Source organism: Salvia hispanica, chromosome 3, assembly GCF_023119035.1.
Source record: "Salvia hispanica cultivar TCC Black 2014 chromosome 3, UniMelb_Shisp_WGS_1.0, whole genome shotgun sequence".
Taxonomy (NCBI): Eukaryota; Viridiplantae; Streptophyta; class Magnoliopsida; order Lamiales; family Lamiaceae; genus Salvia; species Salvia hispanica.
In genome coordinates, this window is record NC_062967.1 from 8695816 (window position 1) to 8717600 (window position 21785).

Consider the following 21785-nt stretch of genomic DNA (forward strand, 5'->3'; position numbering starts at 1 on the left):
AGTCATTATATTTTGTAATAATAATTATATTAATAACAGAAAAAAACAGATATTATTACATGAACATAGCTTCACAAATCCAAACAGTGGTTTACAACCTTTGTACAGTTTTCATGTAAATTTGCATCCTCAGCAGTTCTCTAAGCTCTGTCGTACGAGCTGTGTGGTCGCCTTCGTGTTTCATCATCTCTTGATGGATTGGTCGGATGAACAAATGGCAACGGATGATGATACAATCACGGCAGTTGTACCTTCTGGTCAGTGTGCGTGCATGCTTGAGCAGAAACACGAACGAATTGGTTGAATTCGCGAGCTGGGAAGATATAACGTAATGCATCAAGATGCAGCAGTGGCTCCTGTTTGGGACATGCTGAACTTTGGTGGGTTGGTCTTGGCAACATCGACTGTTATCATCCAGCCGTTGATGATCTGAGACGAGGAAACACGAATAGCATCAAACAATCTTGTTTGAGTTGAGAATGATTCTTGCAAGATATAAAAAATGGGCTTACCTTTCCATTCATTTCTCTGAGTGCAGTGCTCGCAGCCTCTTCCGTAGTGTATTCGACAAAGGCATAGCCTTTCGACCTCTTGGAGATCTTGTCCATTATGATTCTAACTGATGGCAGCGAAAAAAAGAAAGCTTAGAAATAAAGGTCATTCATTTCATAAATCGCGCTCTAAATGTTTGACCATTCGTTACCTTGAACGAGCTGACCAAAACCTTCAAACGCTGCACGTAATGTTTTCTCAGACGTGTAGAAGGACAGACCTAAGGACAGAACACAACACGAGTATTTTCAGCTGAAATTACACGTATAGATTTACAAAACAGAAATTTACGGGTATATGAGTTGAAGTATACCAGTCACGAAGAGCTTCTTTGTACGAATATTGTTTGCCAGTGTCGAAGCTGAAGAATTTTCAGAGGCTCCAGTATTCTTACCTGCGAATGCATACGGTTTTTTCCTTCACTAATATTTTACAAGTAATTCTGCGGCCTAGTTTTGGTGGACAAAGAGGAAAGCAAGAACGAAACGAGAAAAAGAAAAATACGAAGATTCCATAGGATGGGTCAAACGGTTTTATGATGAAAAACCTGCATAATCTTTATCATCTGAACCAAAGTTTTTGTCTGGCTGGATTGATAGAACACCAGGCACATCTGCACCGATGATTATATCTGTCACCAAATTTATCATATCAAAAATGTCGATCGTATGTATAAAGATGCAGTATACAAACCAGCTAACTCTCGAGCGCACTCATCATCTAGTTCACAGCAGAAACCGAAACTGGATTGCCAGGAAATGTGGTAAATACACATCTGAGCATCACTCTCACTGAATTAAAAACACAATATCACATTATGAAACATCTCATAAGAGACATAAAGCAGCAAGTAAGACTACTCACTTCCTCAAAACCCTCATCAAGACTTGAACGTAATAATCAACCACTTGCGCCTTTCTGATGGCTCCGATTGCTGGTCTCTCCATCCGAACAAGCCACTGCTTAGTAGTCCCAGCAGGAAACAGCAATGTGCTTCCAAGCAAAGGCGTTGAATCAGTACTCAGTTCAATACTCGGATAGCTGTAGTCTTTCTGCGTGGAATCAACATCGGGGTCTGGCTTAACAGATAACACTCCAGGCACACCTGATGTCAAAATTCATCACTTAAAAATCACTATTGCCACAACTTCCATTCTCACTGAGAAAACCACATATATATACAATACGATAACGCATCAACAACGCGAAAAGGGGAGACGTACTTGCTAGCTCATTAGCTCTTTGTTCATCAATGTCACAGCAAAAGCCAAAATGGGTATCACAGGAAGCATCATATATACACCTCTGAGCATCCTTCTCACTGAGAAAAACAACACCACCAAGATTAAACCAATTTCTACCACACACATACACACAAAGAGATAAGAACATGATGTTCCAATCATCAACAACAAAAGAACCACAAACATAAACATCAAAAACATTGTTCAAGAAATTGAAAAAAGGTCAAGTCTTGCCAAGATATGATAAAAACCCACCTGTCCAAAACGCTTCTAACTTCCAAGAAAAGTTACAAACAAGTAATCACCAACAACAAAAGAGCCACAAACATGAAATAAAAAACATCAAGAAATTGAAAAAGGCAAAATCTTGCGAAGATGTAACAAAAGCCCACCTCTCCAAAACGCTTCTAACTTTGCTGACATAGTAATCGATAATTTGGGACCTAGCGATGAGCTCAGGCGGCGGGGCTTCGACCACCACCATCCAATGCTGATTATCGCGGCGAGTGCTGAATTTTCCAGAATGGGTCGTTGAAGAAGAGGTGGTTGAAGCAATTTGTGCTCTTATAATTGTCGAAGTAAAAAATGGAAAAGTAGAATTTGGAGAGGTGAGGTCTCGAGAAGTTGTTCTGGCGGGGAAGGAGATGTTGCAGTGTGGGATTGTGGAAGGTTTAGCAAAGATTGGTGGAAACGCCGCTAAAGAAGAGAGCTGTGCTTCCATGTCTCACTACAACACACCTTCAATCGGTGAAGGGATAGCAGAATTTTGTGCAGTTTTTCAGTTTACACTCAAATTTTTTTTTTTTTTAAATGTCGATTTCTCAAAATTAAATTATTTTAATCCTTTTTCATTTGTACTGATATTAAAAGCCAAATTCTTTTTTCTTTCATTCTTCAGAAATATCCCCATTGTAAGTTCTAATAAATATATTAAAAATTGATTTTGGTTTTAGATTTTTAATTAATTTATTATTGTCAAAATATTGTAAACTATCAGTAGTTAAATAGTTTCAATAAAACTGAACTAATCTTAATTAAACTAATTGTGAACAACTTCTAACCCATCAAAAGGACCTATTTTTATGTATAGTATCAGCTTAATGGATGAAAATAAATAAAGAAATTTTACACAACAAAAATAAAATAAGATATTAATCGAATTTCATAGATATAATCAAATTTCATAAGATACAACATTTAATTTGGCTCTAAGAACAGCTTATTTTAGTGGAACTACTTCATACAAACTACTCTCTCTCTCTCCCATCAACCTATACACCATGCCAACTTACCATCTTCTCCCTCAAAATTTTCACTTGAATACCATCATTTCCATTCTAGAGGAAAGAGAGAGATCCAACCAAAGAGTAGATTTCCCTACTCAAGACCACCAGTAGTTGATGATTATGACAGAAGTGGTGTTTCCACATCTTCCGTTTGCTGCTCCTCCGCGTTCTTCTTTGGCGCGTCTAGGTTAAGCGTCCACGCGAAGCACAACGCCACCACCTGAGCAAGCGAGCCACAATAAGGCAAACACGCTCCAAACCGTAGCAGTGCATACATGTATGTATCAAGCTAGCTTAGGTGCGTCGCTTGATAGAAACCACGCTGTACAAAAGAAAAGATCGAAAAAGAGATAATCAGATGCACTCCACGGCATTCCTTTTTGTCACAGGCAAGATGGATGATATAATCGAGTGGCAGACTCACTGGTTAGAGGACTCATTGCAAGTGGTGAAAGAAAGCTTGCAATGGATTGCACGCCACCTACGAAGCCTTGCGCTTTACCCTGATTCAAGAAAACGAGAGATGCAAGTGAGAACACAGCCGAGAGATCCATCATTAAATTTCAGAAGTGAACTGACTTGATCTGCTGAAGTTGATCCCTTGGATATCACTGCATACGTCTGCCATTTTGAAAACATTGAGCAAGTTAGACGATATCATGATGGAGAAAATCTACATTTATTTTTTTGGCAACGACGAGGAAAGAAAAGAACTTACAGCGGGTTTGACAAGGACATAGATGATTCCAAAACAAGTACTCACATAAGGCACCTGTGTTGGCATGGTTAGCAATCAAGAAAAACACGATAAAAACTTAACGATGTGGTTGCTGGAAAAAAATTAAATCTAAATTTTCAGTCGGAATAGTTCTTGCGTGTGTCTATACGAGTTACATACCCATGGTGCCCAGGCCAATCCATAAAGCAATCCCTGCGTAAACAAATTTTTGTGAAACCCTCTTTTTGGAGAAAAGTAGATGTTTTCAGATTTCTTTTACATATTATAGTAACTCACATATGCGGTATACGCGAGCAAGGCTGCACAAAGAATCACTCTCTCGCCGACCAAAGGATTAAGTAGCGGAAGCACCAATATCTTCAAACAAGCAATTGAAGGAGCAAGAATTAGGATGAGAAGACATTTGTCACAGCAACAATTCATATGGATGGAGGTTCATGACAGTGGTTAAATACGAAAATAATTCCGAGAGCATAAGATCAAGTAGTACCTGAGAAAAGATTGAGCCAACTTCCACAATGATCGAAACTTCTGATAATTGATTTTTGTCGAAACCAAAACTGCTTTCATATAGTACTGCAGGATAATAAAGCATAATTAATGGTTGTATGTCATTTTCCCATTTTTTGACAGATGTGATGGAAAAGGAAAAATTGAATATGAAAAGTGGATGTGTAGAAGTTTTCATTAACTTCTGATACAGTTGTCAGAGACGTACCATTATGACACTGCTGATACCAGACGATCCCAGCTCATAGAAGAAGGAGCGAAAGAAATGCGCTAAGCGTTGGGCTAAGGAAATCAAAAGGCTATAAGTACTATAAGATTATAGGAATTGGTGCTATTTATGCTTGCACAGAATTAGATCAGAAAATATGTATTCATAAACAAAATGAATGTGAAACATCTAAATATAAGCAGCATTCTTCATCGAGTAATATCGATTTGTAACAATACTAACTGCCTTGTTTAAGCAAGAAATATCATGGTCTGATTTTCGAGTTGATTTCACTGTTTCGTTCAGAAACAGCCACATGTAAACTGGGACGAAGGTCAACAGAACTATCGACACCTAAAATTGAAAGTAACGTCACATAACTATGTGGGTAAAAGACTGATACATGAAATGGAGAAAAGGTCACATCTTAAGTTTACCTGGAAAATATATTCTTCCGGAAGAAAACGTGCTAGCAAGTTTCCTATGACAAGTGATACAGAGAAAAGGCCAGTCATCCAACTGAAAACAGCAGCCCTCTTGCCCTCATCGATTATATCGGCCTGAGATATTGTTAAAGAGTGAGTAAACATAGTTCTTGTATTGGCAGATAGTATTGTATAGTATCAGCAATGAACTTACAACATATGCGACTGCAATGCAGAAAATGGTCCCCTTGCTTATTATCATAGCAATAGTACGAATAGCATAATAAGCATAGACTGTTCCTCTAGCTTGATTGATTGCAAGTAAAGCTGCAAATTGATGATATGTGTGGTTAACAAATGGAGTACATTAAAGCAACAACAAAGAATAGTGAATATAATAAGGCTTCGAGGCAACATACAAAAAGGGACAATATTTGTTGATACTGTGAGAAGTAGGAAAGGTTTACGTCCATACTCATCAGACAGCTGACCCATGAGGGGTATAACTATCATCTTGAATATTCCGGTAATCTACAAGCACAAACCACAAGCTGAATTTAGAGAAGTATAATATCAATGCAGCGTGCAGTGATGCAAAAAGTATTATAGAAATACTAAGCAGCGGTATTAATTGCATTGGTAATTATTCCTTCAGTCTTGCTACAATAGCCAAAAAATTAGAATTTACTGGTCAGGTTATACATAAGAGATATTCCTTCCCGTTCATTTGTTTTTCAACTATGATTGGTTATTTAATTCTTTTTCAGGTTCCCTAGGTGAAGATTTGTAGTAACAATATCAATAAAGAGAAAATGAACTTTTATTGCCTTAACCACACTACTACTCCGGCCTTGGTCCCTATTGGTAACCAGCAATAAAAATCTCCACTGCAGCATGCCTTTTCAGTCGTTGTTCTTGACCTTATAATTTCTATCCAATATTTCTGCACCAGGATAATATCTAAATAGAGACAGCAGATCTAATAAATAAAAGGCTAATATCTCCTCTCTAGCACTCAAATGAAAGTCAATGAGAAATCCAATCAGAAAACAACGAGTATACATAGAAGAGCATGGAACCTAGAATAATGGTCTTAATTGTGACATGATATTTGAAAGCCGGGCCATATCACTACTGCTAGTTGAACTGATTAGTAGCATCTCTTCACTTATCTGGCTAATATACAAAGAAATATATCCCCAATCCCCTATCAGCATTATCTTTGTCATTAAGAGGCAGACCTTGTATTCGAATTAGCTTTTTTATTCTAATATGGCATCCGTAGTAAAACTCAGCAAGAAAATGGCATGTATGCCATTGATCCATAGCTTGACGAATTGGACACTGACAGAATTCCCTTTCATTGACGACAGCCATATTCTCCTCTCTGAACTATACTGATGCCCACAAGAGCACCTTCAGTGGTCTATCACCACTATCAAAATTAGCTTTTGTCAAAACGATCACAACAGATTGTAATGGTTATACACATCCGGTGACATATGTGTATCAGTTTCAGTAGTTAATTTAAAAGAAATACCCACAAGAGATACCAATTATGGCCACTAAATTCTGTAATATATAAGTAAACTAAACAATGCATAAAAAGGGTTTTTTCTGTAACTAGAAAAGTAAAAACCATATAAATGTCACTTTCTGCATAAGATTAAAATCAATGGATGAGCTTATTAAAAACAATCAATCAACATCAGGCATTGAAAAGTGGGATAGTTTTATAATTTAATATGGACCTTTACTACTAAAGTATATACTCAAGTGGGAGCAGAAAATATCTTCACTTATCAAATGGCACAAGCAACCCAAAGATATCTCAAATCCAATCAACCTCTAAAAACACCACAGAAATTTACCAAAATCCAAGAACACATAACAAGAAAATCAACAAACTCTAGGCATGCCCAGATGAGTCAAATGGATAGGTATATCAGAACTAAAACACTTCATACAAAATTCAGTGTAAATTGTCCAAAATTCACACAACTTTAACCTTCCAACCAAAAGAATGGGGTGTGTGTGTGTGTGTGTGTGTGTGTTAAGGAAGAAAGACTGACAGTTTGCTGGATGCCATTGATATAAATGGCCTCAGAACAATTCTCCTCTCCTGGACAAAGGGCGTTAGTTGTGAGATCAACCAGCACAGAAACAGTCATCTCATCAGCAATCCAATGCACCATCAGTGGCAACAACAGGTGCACCAGTGGCCTCAGCTGCCTCAGCCCCTCCAACCATGGCGCCATCTTCACCAAGATCCCAACTTTCCTCACTCCCCTCTCTCTCTATAGAGTTCTTGATGATCAATAATCAATACCACTCCCTCTCTCTATATATCTATCTAAATTCTAGTAACTTATACTATTTCTATTAAAGGATGGAAAAAAACACGAGGGTAGTTGGGAAAACTAATTTCAGCGATGGAGATGTGATTGGACCGTGCAAGAACGGGTTTTTATTTTAAAACGCTTAGGATTAAAGAAATCGACGGGCGTTCGTGGCGGAGGTGTACCTCGTGCTGAATTGGTTGTACTAGGCGGCTGCGTTGGGATAGGGTGGGGCACGGTGAATTCGCGTGGCGCCATGGATGGGGCGTGTGGCCAGCGAATGGATAGCACGCTCCCGTTGCTTTCAACTTCATCGAATCTGGACCCGCACCATTTCATATTCATTATTTCTTCCAGATTTTATTTGGGATCAAGACTAAAACTTTATGCTCTCGGCCGTCGCATGTTGCTGCTGCTGCTGCATTGAATCTTCGTGAATTTGGTGAATTTACAAGAAATTAGAGTAGTGAATGCAGGTGGAGGGAAAGGGAACGGTTGGTGCCACGTGGTGGATGGATTGAGGCTTCAAAATTGAGGAATAGTTTTGGCATTGAATAATTTTAAAATTTGAATATTAGTATTATTTCTAGAGAAAATAAATAATTCAGATTAATATCCATCCACAAAAATGTTGTTAATTAGTCTCGGTTTATTTTGTTACAAATTTTCTTCTAAATAAGATGTAACACTTGTTTATTAATGGAGTAATACTTTAGCCACTTGTTTGTTTCTAAAATTATCCATCCAATAAAATTCATATTTCATTTTTAAAACAAATGATGAGTATGCATATAGAACTCAATTTATTTATATTTCGTCCGTCCAAACTAAGTTTAATCGTAGGATGTCTCGACTAAGTTGAATCATTTTTCTTTTTTTATAAAAAATAAGATATATAATTACTCTTACTTATTTCATCACTTACTTTACTCCCTTTTATCTTTTCTTCTTTATTCATCTCATACTTTTTAATACAATTTCAATTTCCATGTCCAGACATTTTAAAATATTAATTGTAATAGAGATAAAAGCACTCCTATTAAAAAACTGAGATTTATATTTTATTAACTTTTTAACTCATCATTATTTTAAAATTTTTAATCGCAGTGTTAAAAAATTGACCTTCTAGTTGTAAATAGAAAGAGTATTTTATACAATACTAATAATTATTTTATAATAATTCGACCAATCAATTAAAAATTCCAAACACTTGCCCATGTGAGTTGGGGTAGTTAAGAATATCTTTTGCATAATTAATTATGAAACAAAAGGTAGTAATTGGTTAAAGTTGTATAGGCAAAATTAATGGCCGCATGTGACGTGGGTTTTTGGCAAACTTAAATTGAGTAGAAAAAGACTGAATATATAATTTCACAATATAGTATGCCAATTTTACCCCTCCCTGCACTCAAAAATTTATTCAGATGACTATATACAATTTCAACTATTTTCAAGATTAATTTTGCAGGTTGGTTTCTGATGATAAAAAATATACAGTGTAACATATCATGAGATCAAGCACCAAAAATATTTAAGCAGAACCGAGCAAGTTCACTGTTCCTCAGCATCGATGCTTTAACGCGCTACTAGAAAGCTAAACGACCAAATGATCGCAACAAGTTAGCTACCGAAGAGCTACAAAGAACAAACGGAATGAGAAATGCTGGAGAGATAGCCAAACTAGTAGTAGTGAGTTTTTATTCCTCTTTTATGTGTATGTGTGGGGACTGTGCTGATAGAGTGTAAATTACTCGTGTGGCGCTCCAGTTAGCGTTGCATCTTCTTCTTCATCAAATTCCTGTTCCACACCTTTGACCTCAGGGACGTAATGCATTAGCATGTTCTCAATCCCAGATTTCAGAGTGACAGATGAGCTAGGGCATCCGCTGCAGGCTCCTTGCATTCGCAGCTTAACTACTCCGGTGTCCAGATCAAACCCTACATACTCAATGTCACCACCGTCGTCTTGCACTGCTGGCCGGATTCGAGTTTCTAAGAGCTCTTTGATCATGGCAACAGTTTCTGAATCATCTTCCTTGATGGCTGTGTCCATGGAGGCAGCAACAGCTGAATCTAATATCAACGGCTGTCCAGAAGAATAGAAATCCATGATTGCTGCAAAGACTTGAGGTTTGAGCAAATCCCATGAGATTTCATCTGACTTTGTTACGGTCACAAAATCTGATCCAAAGAAGACCCTGGTCACTCCTGCACAGTCAAGTATAAGTTATGAACTTATGATCGATTCCAATGAATCATTAACCTAAAAATTATACTCCATATCTGAAGATGAGATGCCCGAAACTCTAATATAGAAAATGACATGATGGTAGCTCGGATACATGATATCACAGACAACACACAAGATATTCTCATGATATTTAGAAGAGCCAAGCTTAATATATATCATGCACATGCTCTTACAACCATGAACCAACACAGAATTAAATATTTTCATTATAAGGTTCTTCAAACCACCTAATTTCTAGTGACTGCAATTTCAGTCTCATCTTAAACTTTTTCTAGACAATTCTCCAATGCAAAATCAACTGCAAGGTTTCTGTTTTTGATCCCATAACTAAGAGGGTGCTTGCTGTATCTCCCACTGGAAACAATTTACATAATGCTCATGGAACTTACATAACTATACCAAATAAGAGCAATCTCCTTGAGTAGTCCCCATATGGAAAATCCAACACGAGAGTCAATCGCTTAATGCACTTATAGGAATGTTCTTAATAATTCATTCATTGTCCTTCTATGCCAAAACGGAATAATCATAAGCCAAACTGAAATGATATGGCAGAATCTGACTACAAGGCACAAGCAAAATGCAGAAACTGTGCCTTATATATGCGATTTGTATAACTCCAAGTTAGAAATAAATTTTAGCTTGTCCTATTCTCTAGATTCGACTACAAGCCTAGTCATTGGACGACACAGCACATATCAAAATCTTCAGTGTATCATGTGTTTGCAACTAATAAATTCTAATAAACACATAACTAACAGAAACTTGTGTACGTAAACCCTTTTTTCGAGAGTAGGAAGATAATGCCTACCATCAATTCCATAAAGACTCTTTGCCAGTGGCGAACTCATAGCAGAGCGTGCATTAGGAAAGTCGGCACTCCCTGTCTCCATAACTTGCTTCCCGGGATAGAACATCAGCGAGGCAGGATTAGGAGTTGACTGTGTCTGGATAAACATGCTCCTCCTCTGCTCTGTCATATCCCAAGTTTAGAACTGTTAGCTAAAACATTACCCTGCATAAATCTATTTCTACATCAAGTAGTATTCATATGAAAAACCAACCACTTGTGCTCTCAAACAGTAGAAGGCCAACAAATAGTGCATACAAACCAATCTCAATATTCACACAAATTCAATTAAAGGAACAACAAATTTACCAAAACCAACTGTTATCAGCGCTAACAAACACAAATATCTATTCAAACCCTCAAACAATAGGGATTTTCGGAAGCCTTATTTTCACTAATTAATAAACATGAAATTAACCTAATCCGCCTACCAATTTATCAAAATCCTGCCTTCAGACACATAAAGATAAGTATTTAACAGGTGAACAGACCTTGGAACTGATTCCGCTGGGAGGAGCGTAATGAAGACTTCAGCACGTTCAAATCCGACAAATAAATCGAAGGAGACGAGGCAGACGAGAAGATGTTCCGGCGGAATGCGCCGGCCCCACAAGCCCCATTTCGAGGATTTAAGGGTTTCGATAGTATTCCGCCATTGCCACTGCTGAGAAGAATTGCTCGATTTATCAGTCTTCCCCAAATTTTCATTGTTGATCAAACGATTTCTGCTCCCTCTCTCCTCAGAATTTCCGAGTTGTGTCGGCGGAGGATGAGTTGATTCCCAGTTTTCCGGCGGCGGTGTTTGGCGCTCGGGCCGCTGTGTCGCTAATTCATTTTGGGGGAAAATTCTTATGCTATATCAATTAATAGTAACTAATTAAATGTAAATATAAAAATACAAACAAAAATTAAAATAGTAGGAGTAGCTTAGAAGGATGAGTAGCTTAGAAGGATGTGACCAATTGCTATCTTTTCCTAAATTACTAATTATAATTAATTGGAGATAATATGATGTTTAAAGGTCTAGTAGTCTATAATTTATCATGTGTAAATTAATTTTTTAATATTTAAATATAAAAGGTATTAAATATATCAATACCATGTTTTAAATACGTCAATACAATTTCGAATTGACATTTTATACATATTATGTTTACGTATATTGATAATTACATTGACATTAAACTACTTCATAAAAATCTAAAAATTGAAGAATTTTTTTCAAAAAATTGACATCGAAACCTATTCAAGTTAGATCTCGTTAGATTTCTTATAAAATTATCTTTAATTTGATATACGTTGTGCGCAAAAATAATTTAAATTGTGATAATTATATATATTTAAAGTTAATTAGTCTCCGAATATCAATATAGTGTTATAACTAATTTGTTGTTAATCGACTTTAATATCCTTATTAATATTTTTTTTTTATAATATATTGATATTCGGAGTTGAAGGATTATAGCCTTTGATTTGAAGATCTAATACATATCATTATCATTGTTTAGCAATTCAAAGAATAATTAGCAATATAACACACTCTTATCGTTATCGTGAAAGTCTATATATATTCCCGAAGAAAGGCATCACGTGGCTTGCATGTGACAACCTCTATCTACTCTGTCGTCGACAAACCCTAATCAAAACTTCACCTTTTTAACCCAAAAATCAGCGCGCGGTTTATCGATGAAATTCCACGGCTCTTTCGAATCGGACGCTCATCATCCCTCGAATTCGAGCTGGATTTGATGATTTTCTGTTCAATAACCAAGCACTGAAGACTAATCAGACACGATTATTCGAAGAATCCATGGAAGGTTCCGGAGCGGCATCGTTGGCCTCTGTGGAGGACGGCCCGGAGTCGTGGGAGGTTGCTGACGTGGAGGAGAGCATGCGCCGCCTCATGCACTCCCCCAAAAAGGAGTCTTCTAGTATCAACTCCAACAAGCAGGAGGAGAGAGTTGAAGAATCCGGACCGGATTTGGGTGTTTCAGAGGATTTGATAAATACAGTAGATCAGTTTTTGCGGGAAGCTATACAAAATCCTCGTGAGCGGCTCTCCGGTGAGTTTTTATGTCCGACTGCTAATTAAAGAGCTGTGCATGTTATCAATCATGAAATTCTCAATTTGACCTCTGTAGTCATGACTGGAAAACCAAGCTGAAACGTGGAATTGATAAAAATAGATTAAGAAGCTTATCTGGAATTCAAACTTGATTTGTAAAAAATCAATCTATTGGTTTGATCAATGTTTACTATTGGTTCATAAAATAATTAACCGCCTCTAACACAAATTTTGAATTTTGATGGTTTTCAATCAAGCTAGAAAGTTTGTGCTGAACTACTGATTAATCTTTGAGCATATGTACACACAAAGATACTGTTATAGTAGCTGACTAGCGAGGCTATGCATTTAGGAAGGGCTTTATTTAGGAAAACCGAGCTTAAATACTTGAATTATCTTCCGTTCAGGCCTGGATTGATAAAAAATAGATTAAGAAGCTTATCTAAAATTCAAGCTTGATCTGTAAAAAAACAATCTATTGTTTTGATCAATGTTTATTATTGGCTCCTAAAATAATTGACAATCTTTAACACAATTTTGAATTTTGATGGTTTTCAATCCAGCTAGAAAGTTTGTACCTGATGATTGTTATGTCACGGTCATCAACAGTATATTAGTACCTTGCTCGTCATCTTTTGTCTTGAATCTATGAAAAATCATGAGATGACATGTTTCTGCAGTGTTGAGAATGGAGCAGGATGTGGAGAAGTTCATTCGGGACCCTACAAGGGAGCAGATGGAATTCCAACAGTTGCCCACTTCTTATTTACGCTTGGCTGCTCACCGTGTTGCACAGCACTACTCACTGCAGTCCATGGTTTTGTTGGATAATAACCTTATAGATGGTTCTGGCTCCAAAATCATTGTTCGCAAGACTTCCAATATTCGACTTCCTTTGGTTCGTCTTGCTGACATCCCTGTAAATCTACCTAATGAAGACTCTGGTGCGGTTAAGGTTGCAATCAAGCAGCGGCCACAAAAAGGGCATCTAAATAACAGCAATTTGAATGCACATTCTGAAAAATCAAACAGTGCAAAAAGTGTTGAAGAAAGAAAGGAGGAATACAATAGGGCTAGGGCTCGGATATTTAGTTCGAACAGCTCTATGCGGAGTTATGCTGCAAAACAGGGAAGTGATGGCAGGATTCATGATAATTTCCAGCATGGTTCCTTAGGACTAACCAAGGCAGAAGAGAGAGGTGGTGGATCCGATGGGGTTATTGCCAGAAGCTTGTCCGAGTCTTCGACATCTAGCAGTAGGTTACCTAAGAGTAGGACAGAGAGAGAACCAATTGGAAGACCAAAGACAAATAGTCGGGTGGCGATCTTTAGGGACCGCGAAGTTGAACGGAAAGATCCTGACTATGACAGGAACTATGACAGGTATTCTGAATCGCCCGTTTCAAAAAATCATTCAGGCTTTTACCATCTCTTCATTTCCACATGATTTCCTTGTATATTATCTTAGTTGGGGAATGCATATTGTTAGTTTGTGTGGTGATATCTTACAATGTAGTATGTTGTCCTTGTGGAAATAGAAATATGTTCATGATCTTTAGAATAGTTTCAAAAGATTGCACATCATCTTGTTCATCAGTTGACAGGGATATATCATTTTTGTTTCCAGATACCTGCAGAGGTTTGATCCTGGCTTTGGATTTAGTGGAGGTCCGTACCCCATTCAGCCTATGTATGCTCCTGCAGTGAATTACAACACTGAATTCCCACAGCTTGGATCGGGTCACCGACCCCCAATTTCTTCAGAGCACCAACCCATGCCTCTTCCTCAACACATACCAGGGACGTGGATTGCTCCATCTCCTCCGGCTGGCATTGGATATGGTCATGTAGAAATGCCTTCTTTTAACTCTGGTCATGTAAATGCACAACCAAACTCTGGTCTTTATTTACATTCTCCTCAATACCCTTGTCAACGACCTGTGATGCCATATCTCCATCCTCTTGATCCAGTTCACCAGCCTTTTTCACAGGTATGATATGTGAAGTGCATCTTTTCAGTTCATGATGTGCTTTAAAGGCCACATGTTCACATCTCTTTAGTTTTGCACCTTTTACATCCTATGGATGGCTATGGTGAGGAATTCATTTTTGTTTTCATGGCTGGTTGCTCAATAACTTCAAGAATGACAAATTGTTCTAACAAGAGTAATGAGTTCCAACAAAGAAGATGTTACTCCTGAGTTGTAGGAGACTTTAGGAATATTTGTGTTTTCTTATATGGCTTTTCGTGACCATAAATTTTATCCCGTTCAACTTACTCGTCTATCAGCAGGGGCGGACACACGTGAGAAGAGGCTTAAGCCCAATAGAATAAATTTTTTTTTTGTTTTTAGTGCATTTACTGTTTGTCAAATTAAAATATTCAGAATTGCATAGGTTTAGGAGAATTAGCTAGTAGGAGTACTATAATTTAGTAAAACTACGAATTCTTCTTTAATTAAAAATATCCTACACTAGAACTAAGCAAATACTCAAAATTAGTTATTCAGTTGGCGGACTTTGCTTGGTAATTTTAGTTTTTTTCTTGTCTATTTTTTACTTTATTCATATTTACTTTATTAGGTGAAATTATAATACGAAAGTTTAATTTACAGGATTTTTTTATTTATTGAAAATTATTGATTTTTGTTTGAGTTGTTTAGATTGAAAGTTTTTCAGGTAATTGATACCTAACAAATTCAGAGTGTTTAGTTGTTGTAATTTAATAGAGGAAATATTTTTTTTAGTCCGCGTACTTTGTCAAACTATCATTTTGTATCCGTAAACTTTGAAAATATCTTTTGAGGCGTGTCAACTTTGACTTAATATCATTTAAGCTACTTTCACTATTATGAATTTTTTTGGGACAAAAATACCCTTAAAATCATGAAGGACAAAGCGACTATCGTTTAAAATATATCCCCTACTAAACAAATTTTCTGCGTCCGCCCCTGTCTATCAGCTAGTTACATGTATGAAAACCATCCTTTCTACAAAATTATAGGTAGCTGGTTAGAGGAGTTGGCCTAAAAGAGTTTGTAACTTTCTGTCTTTGCTTTTTAGCATTTACACTAGTCGCAGCTCATGATAGCTTTGTCCTTAGGCATTAGATCTCCTTCTGTTGCTCAGTTTTCTAACTGTGCTTAGAAGTGCATATGTTGTTCGCCCTACGTGTTATTACTTGAATGCCTAATTGCCTATGGTGCCCTAGGTGTCTATTGCAACGATGGAGCAGAAATGCATTTCTTTATTGATCTGGGACTTTATGAGAGGGTACAATTGTACTTCCCTGGGCCTGGGCTTCATTACCTTGTAACTAATTAGATATATACCATAGTCACGCATGCTAAATTGGTACTACTATCTTCATTGATCTGGGGCATTATTATATACCGTGGTACTTGTGTATTTGTGCATTCATTAATATAATTGTTTCTAGGGATTAGTCTCATTTAATGAGTTGATTTAAAGGCCTGTCTGTCTACCTTGTTCAGTTTAATGGAAAAAGACATTTCTAGTTTATGTTCCTAAATTCAATTGATCTCTCTTTTCAGTCCCATCAGCAACAGCCTGATGCAAGTTTCGGATTAGCCCGGCCCCGGTGAGGGGCTTGGGCCATGCCTGCACCCTCTCAGGCTCGAGTTGGGCATGGTTGACCTGTTGCTGCTAGGGCAGCAAATTTGGCCCAACCGAGTAGGGTGCAGGCATAAGAAACTGAGATATGCTGGATGGTGCTCAATCATGTGCCCCTTCAGCTAGTCTCAGTTTATATGGCTTTCGTCGTGTAGACGGAGCATGTGAACAGTGGCAGTGTAAAAGATTGCATGAGTTCCCTAGACCTCTGCATTACCACTGCATGTGATGATGATGATGAAAATCCACCCATGAACTGCAACATATCAGAGCTTTGACATCAGTGTTCTGTGTTCGTCATGAGGTATATCGATTGCTTTGCTTTCATCTCTTCTTTCTTAAGAGAATAAAAACGAATTTTAATCTTATTACGATTCACTTTGTTGTCACAGCACCGGTACACATATGGCTGACTGCAACTCAGGACGAAGAATGTATCGAGTGAGGATATTCCCGTCTGTTAGAGCGATGTTTGTCTGGCTGAAAATATTTTGGTTAGACTTGTGGTCATGACTTTGCTTACTGATACTAGCAATTATAACGTCCTATTTTATGTTGCACTAGGATTATAATGTCCTATTTTGTGCTTAAGAGTTTTATTAATTAATGATCATTTGTTAACTAACTGCGTTAGCTGGAGGATTGCAAGAGAAGATGTCTCATTGCCACTTATACTCGCACATTGTCATATTTGTCTCATTGCCACTCACGCCCACCCATTGACAAATTATCTCATTACCACATTATACTCCCATATTGACATAATTATCTCATTGCCATTTACACTTACACATGACATAATTATCTCATTGCCACTTAATACTCACACATATTGACATATTTGTCTCATTGCCACTCACACTCACTCATTGCATACCATGCCATTATTTAGCAATTACAGAACCTTTACAGCTGGTCTTAACCCAACTATTGTTGCCTTTTCTGCTCTTCTCTTGGTATAAATACAAGATCAATTGTCTTAACAAACAACACAACACAACACCTGAGTTGATTGCACTTGAAGCACAGGTGAGGCATGGAGAAGGTGAAGTCGGAGCTTGACATGGAGAAGCAGAAGTCGGAGCTCGACATGGAGAAGCAGAACGCGGAGCTCTACTTGGAGAACTTTAAGCTGATGCGTGAGAACGAAAAGATGCGCAAGATGGCCGAGAGAATCAGCCAGGAGAATCAGGCCTGGTTGCAAATAAAGCAGAAGCTTCAAGAAATAGATGCCATGCAGCGCAACACCAGCTCTACTTCAGCAACACCTCACAAGAAGTAGAAACATGTTTCTAGACATTCAAAGTCCTTATCAGTGTTCTGCCATTGAAGCACAACTCTCTCTCTCTCAAAGCTGCTAATGTTTTTCTAGTTTATTCTGCTTATTGTTGTTCCCCATCTACATCTTGTAATATCCATTTCTATTATTTCACAAAAAACAGAATAAATTTACATATGAAAAACATCCCAATGCTGTGTGAGTCAAGTATAAGGAACAAACAGAAAACAGCAATCTCATGTATAAGTTCAAGAAGCTATACATCATCACATTTATAACAATTGGTTTCTCCTCCTCTTCTACCTCATGTCATATACCCATTGCTTATTTTTGCGTGTTCTCGGGATACTAATCGTTTTAACACTAATTTTATCATGTCATTCCCACGCCATTTAAAATGAATATATGATTTTATATTCCACATTAGTTTGCTTATGCTAATATTTTTAAATTGATTTGCAAATTGCAATAACCGTAGATGAATAATAAAATTTGAATTTCAATGATGTCAAGTTCAGATTTACAAGTTCAAAAATTATAAGCTTCACATATGTGGGAGTACCTTCTGTGACACAAATTCCTATTCATGAAATAAATATTTTATGAATTTATTGAATTGAATCTTACAGTTGTACCATTCCTATAGAAAAGTGGTACATTTCCCACCGAGTAGAATCCATTCATATTCCCGAAGAAAGGCATCATGTGGCTTGCACGTGCCGACCTCTCTCTCCTCTATCGTCTCCCTCTCTCTCTACAAACCCTAATCAAAACTTCACCTTTTCCCCAAATCAGCGCGCGGTTTAGATGAAATTCGACGTCTCTTTCGAATCGGACACTCATATTCTCTCGAATTCGAGCTGGATTTGACGATTTTCTGCTCAATAACCAAGCACTGAAGACTAATCGGCTACGATTATTCGAAGAAACCATGGAAGGCTCCGTAGCGTCATCGATGGGCTCTGTGGAGGACGGCCCGGAGTCGTGGGAGGTTGCTGACGTGGAGGAGAGCATGCGCCGCCTCATGCACTCCTCCAGAAAGGAGTCTTCTAGTATCAACTCCAACAAGCAGGAGGAGAGAGTTGAGGAATCCGGACCGGCTTTGGGTGTTTCGGAGGATTTGATCAACACAGTAGATCAGTTTCTGCGGGAAGCTATACAAAATCCTCGTGAGCGGCTCTCTGGTGAGTTTTTCATCTCCGACTGCTAATTGAAGAGCTGTGCATGTTTTGAATCATGAAATTCTCAATTTTACCTCTGTATTCGTGACTGGAAAACCGAGCTTAAATACTTGAATTGTCTTCCCTTCAGGCCTGGATTGATGAAAATAGATTAAGAAGCTTATCTAGAATTCAAACTCGATCTGGTAAAAACAATCTATTGGTTTGATCAATGTTTATTATTGGCTCCTACAATAATTGAATTTTGATGGTTTTCAATCTAGCTAGAAAGTTTGTACCTGATGATTGTTATGTCATGGTCATCAACAGTATATTAGTACCTTGCTTGTCATGTTTTTCCTTGAATCTATTAAAAATCATGAGATGACATGTTTCTGCAGTGTTGAGAATGGAGCAGGATGTGGAGAAGTTCATTCGGGACCCTACAAGGGAGCAGATGGAATTCCAACAGTTGCCCACTTCTTATTTACGCTTGGCTGCTCACCGTGTTGCACAGCACTACTCACTGCAGTCCATGGTTTTGTTGGATAATAACCTTATAGATGGTTCTGGCTCCAAAATCATTGTTCGCAAGACTTCTAATATTCGACTTCCTTTGGTTCGTCTTGCTGACATCCCTGTAAATCTACCTAATGAAGACTCTGGTGCGGTTAAGGTTGCAATCAAGCAGCGGCCACAAAAAGGGCATCTAAATAACAGCAATTCGAATGCACATTCTGAAAAATCAAACAGTGCAAAAAGTGTTGAAGAAAGAAAGGAGGAATACAATAGGGCTAGGGCTCGGATATTTAGTTCGAACAGCTCTATGCGGAGTTATGCTGCAAAACAGGGAAGTGATGGCAGGATTCATGATAATTTCCAGCATGGTTCCTTAGGACTAACCAAGGCAGAAGAGAGAGGTGGTGGATCCGATGGGGTTATTGCCAGAAGCTTGTCCGAGTCTTCGACATCTAGCAGTAGGTTACCTAAGAGTAGGACAGAGAGAGAACCAATTGGAAGACCAAAGACAAATAGTCGGGTGGCGATCTTTAGGGACCGCGAAGTTGAACGGAAAGATCCTGACTATGACAGGAACTATGACAGGTATATTTAATCTTCCGTTTCCAATACTTTTTACCTCTTTCCTATAGTCCTTTTTAGCTTTTACCATTTCAGATCTCTTTCTATCAAGATATGATTTCCTTGTATTTTATCTTTTTTGTGGAATGCATGTTACTATTACCTTTTCTGGTGATATCCTAGTACAATGCAGTGTCCTTGTGGAAATAGTAGTATGTTAATGACCTTTAGAACAGCTTCAAAAGATGCACATTATCTTTTTAATCAGTTCACATTAGTATATCATTTTTCTTTCCAGATACTTGCAGAGGTTTGATCCTGGCTTTGGATTTAGTGGAAGTCCGTACCCCATTCAGCCTATGTATGCACCTGCAGTGAATTACAACACTGAATTCCCACAGCTTGGATCTGGTCACCGACCCCCAATTTCTTCAGAGCACCAACCCATGCATCTTCCTCAACACATACCAGGGACGTGGATTGCTCCATCCCCTCCAGCTGGCATTGGATATGGTCATGCAGAAATGCCTCCTTTTAACTCTGGTCATGTAAATGCCCCACCAAACTCTGGTCTTTATTTACATTCTCCTCAATACGCTTGTCAACGACCTGGAATGCCATATCTCCATCCTCTTGATCCAGTTCACCAGCCTTTTTCACAGGTATGATATGTAAAATGCATCACTTCAGTTATCATGATGTGCTTAGAGGTCACACATCACAGGACTTGGAATCATTAATAATATTTGAGGCGAAACTGTTCCTAAGTGTATTTTCATGATATAAGTATCTGTTATTTCTGGTTTTAGCATATAATGGAGCTGCTGGTGTATTATGCATCACTTCCATGTGCAGTTTATGGATTAATACTGTCCTTTCATAATAAGTTGACAATATTACTCTAGATAAAAGTAGCACTGGGAATCAATAGACATTTGCTTATTGTTATGAATCATGTAGAAGTTTGTTTCCTTACATGTCTGAGACTCTGAAATGTTTTTTTTTTTCTTTCTGTAATAACCCATTCTTGTTTAAATAATAAAACTTTGATGTTGAAAGTTGCAAGATTGCTGTAAGTTTCCTGTAACTGATGAAGCAATTGACTGCATATAGTATCACCCTGTGGTTGGTTAGGGTAAGGAGTTCTTTGTTTTCATTGCTGGTTGCTCTATAACTTCAAGAATGACAAATTTTGCTAACATGAGTGACTAATAGGATATATATTGTAGTGACACATGCTAACTACTATCCTCCAATCCCAGGTGCATTATCACATACAGTGTTACTGATGTGTTTGTGCATTCTTTTTTATAATTGTTTTGAGGGACTAGTTTCATTTATTGAGTTTATTTAAGGGCCTGTCTACCTTGTTTAGTTTAATGGACATAGACATTTCTCGACAATCATTTATGATCCTAAGTTCAACCCATATCTCTTTTCAGTCTCATCAGCAACAACCTGATGCAAGTTTCGGATTAGCCCGGCCCCGGTGAGGGGCTTGGGCCATGCCTGCACCCTCTCAGGATCGAGTTGGGCATGGTTGACCTGTTGCTGCTAGGGCAGCAAATTTGGCCCAACCGAGTGGGGTGCAGGCATAAGAAACTGAGATATGCTGATGGTGCTCAAGCATGTGCTCTTTGCTTGTGCCCATTCAGCTACTCTCAGTTTATATGGCTTTCGTCGCGTAGACGGAGCATGTGAACAACAGTGGCAGTGCAAAAGATTGTATGAGGTCCCTAGACCTCTGCTTTGTTACTGCTTGTAATGATGATGATGATGAAAATCCACCCATGAACTGCAACATATCAGTGTTCTGCATTCGTCATGGGGTATATTACTAGCTTTCATCTCTTCTTTGTTGAAAAAATAAAATTGGATTTTTATCTTATTCCGATTTGCTTTGTTGTCACAGCACCGGTACATATATGGCTGACTGCGACGCAGGATGAAGAATGCATCAAGTGAGGATATTGCCGTCTGTTAGTCGGCTGAATATAATTTGTTTAGACTTGTGGTTATTATGCTCGAGTTTGATTGAACATCTTAAATTCTATGATAGCAATTGTAATGTCCCATTTTACGCCTTCTGTTTGTTGGCATCGTTGCTATTCTAACTGTGAATGGATTATCCTTTTAATCTAATTTTTACTTATACAATTAATTG

At 37.9% G+C, this 21785-nt stretch overlaps 4 protein-coding genes and 1 pseudogene across 12 annotated transcripts; 2 read left to right on the forward strand and 3 right to left on the reverse strand.

Moving 5' to 3' along the window:
- Window positions 1–29: 29 nt before the first annotated feature.
- LOC125211476 (organelle RRM domain-containing protein 1, chloroplastic-like) lies at window positions 30–2589 on the reverse strand. Of its 4 annotated transcripts, none has more exons than XM_048111290.1 (9): window positions 2189–2589; window positions 1776–1873; window positions 1417–1657; window positions 1246–1295; window positions 1100–1183; window positions 866–946; window positions 704–772; window positions 513–619; window positions 30–429 (listed from the first exon to the last, which is right to left on the reverse strand). In XM_048111290.1, the coding sequence occupies exons 1-9, from the start codon at window positions 2515–2517 to the stop codon at window positions 337–339; spliced, it is 1152 nt and encodes a 383-aa protein (XP_047967247.1). In that variant the 5' UTR covers window positions 2518–2589; the 3' UTR covers window positions 30–336. The 4 variants fall into 4 exon arrangements, with proteins under 4 accessions (XP_047967247.1, XP_047967249.1, XP_047967245.1 ...); XM_048111292.1 differs by having other exon boundaries at window positions 1100–1165; window positions 2189–2588; XM_048111288.1 differs by having other exon boundaries at window positions 1246–1343; window positions 2189–2588.
- A 611-nt stretch (window positions 2590–3200) lies between these two features.
- Window positions 3201–7702, reverse strand: LOC125209195 (annotated as a pseudogene).
- Window positions 7703–8812: 1110 nt separating this feature from the next.
- Window positions 8813–11259, reverse strand: LOC125210910 (nifU-like protein 4, mitochondrial). The gene is made up of 3 exons (XM_048110543.1): window positions 10896–11259; window positions 10366–10527; window positions 8813–9511 (listed from the first exon to the last, which is right to left on the reverse strand). Exons 1-3 carry the CDS (start codon window positions 11110–11112, stop codon window positions 9051–9053), a joined length of 840 nt encoding a protein of 279 aa, XP_047966500.1. The 5' UTR covers window positions 11113–11259; the 3' UTR covers window positions 8813–9050.
- Window positions 11260–12008: 749 nt separating this feature from the next.
- LOC125213471 (R3H domain-containing protein 2-like) lies at window positions 12009–17478 on the forward strand. 5 transcript variants are annotated; one of them, XM_048114035.1, is made up of 7 exons: window positions 12009–12467; window positions 13150–13852; window positions 14097–14460; window positions 15681–15742; window positions 16024–16406; window positions 16495–16596; window positions 17127–17478. In XM_048114035.1, exons 1-5 carry the CDS (start codon window positions 12215–12217, stop codon window positions 16058–16060), a joined length of 1419 nt encoding a protein of 472 aa, XP_047969992.1. In that variant the 5' UTR covers window positions 12009–12214; the 3' UTR covers window positions 16061–16406; window positions 16495–16596; window positions 17127–17478. The 5 variants fall into 5 exon arrangements, with proteins under 5 accessions (XP_047969992.1, XP_047969991.1, XP_047969993.1 ...); XM_048114034.1 differs by having other exon boundaries at window positions 17132–17478; XM_048114036.1 differs by having other exon boundaries at window positions 16495–16543.
- A 586-nt stretch (window positions 17479–18064) lies between these two features.
- LOC125214178 (R3H domain-containing protein 2-like) lies at window positions 18065–21782 on the forward strand. Of its 2 annotated transcripts, XM_048115082.1 has the most exons (5): window positions 18066–18565; window positions 18943–19645; window positions 19920–20283; window positions 21064–21450; window positions 21534–21782. In XM_048115082.1, exons 1-4 carry the CDS (start codon window positions 18313–18315, stop codon window positions 21112–21114), a joined length of 1371 nt encoding a protein of 456 aa, XP_047971039.1. In that variant the 5' UTR covers window positions 18066–18312; the 3' UTR covers window positions 21115–21450; window positions 21534–21782. The 2 variants fall into 2 exon arrangements, with proteins under 2 accessions (XP_047971040.1, XP_047971039.1); XM_048115083.1 differs by lacking the exon at window positions 21064–21450 and having other exon boundaries at window positions 18065–18565.
- Window positions 21783–21785: the final 3 nt, after the last annotated feature.

Excerpts from the sequence above, each read along its gene's own strand:
- LOC125211476 (XM_048111288.1), bottom strand. The coding sequence starts at position 2,517 with ATGGAAGCACAGCTCTCTTCTTTAGCGGCGTTTCCACCAATCTTTGCT. Across the intron at positions 1,184-1,245 it reads GTGCGCTCGAGAGTTAGCTG|ATATAATCATCGGTGCAGAT; the intron begins GTTTGTATACTG and ends ATTTGGTGACAG. Across the intron at positions 773-865 it reads AAAGAAGCTCTTCGTGACTG|GTCTGTCCTTCTACACGTCT; the intron begins GTATACTTCAAC and ends TTCTGTCCTTAG.
- LOC125210910 (XM_048110543.1), bottom strand. The coding sequence starts at position 11,112 with ATGAAAATTTGGGGAAGACTGATAAATCGAGCAATTCTTCTCAGCAGT. Across the intron at positions 10,528-10,895 it reads CCAGCGGAATCAGTTCCAAG|AGCAGAGGAGGAGCATGTTT; the intron begins GTCTGTTCACCT and ends GGGATATGACAG. Across the intron at positions 9,512-10,365 it reads GAGTCTTTATGGAATTGATG|GAGTGACCAGGGTCTTCTTT; the intron begins GTAGGCATTATC and ends TTGACTGTGCAG.
- LOC125213471 (XM_048114035.1), top strand. The coding sequence starts at position 12,215 with ATGGAAGGTTCCGGAGCGGCATCGTTGGCCTCTGTGGAGGACGGCCCG. Across the intron at positions 12,468-13,149 it reads TCCTCGTGAGCGGCTCTCCG|TGTTGAGAATGGAGCAGGAT; the intron begins GTGAGTTTTTAT and ends ATGTTTCTGCAG. Across the intron at positions 13,853-14,096 it reads TATGACAGGAACTATGACAG|ATACCTGCAGAGGTTTGATC; the intron begins GTATTCTGAATC and ends TTTTGTTTCCAG.
- LOC125214178 (XM_048115082.1), top strand. The coding sequence starts at position 18,313 with ATGGAAGGCTCCGTAGCGTCATCGATGGGCTCTGTGGAGGACGGCCCG. Across the intron at positions 19,646-19,919 it reads TATGACAGGAACTATGACAG|ATACTTGCAGAGGTTTGATC; the intron begins GTATATTTAATC and ends TTTTCTTTCCAG. Across the intron at positions 20,284-21,063 it reads TTCACCAGCCTTTTTCACAG|TCTCATCAGCAACAACCTGA; the intron begins GTATGATATGTA and ends ATCTCTTTTCAG.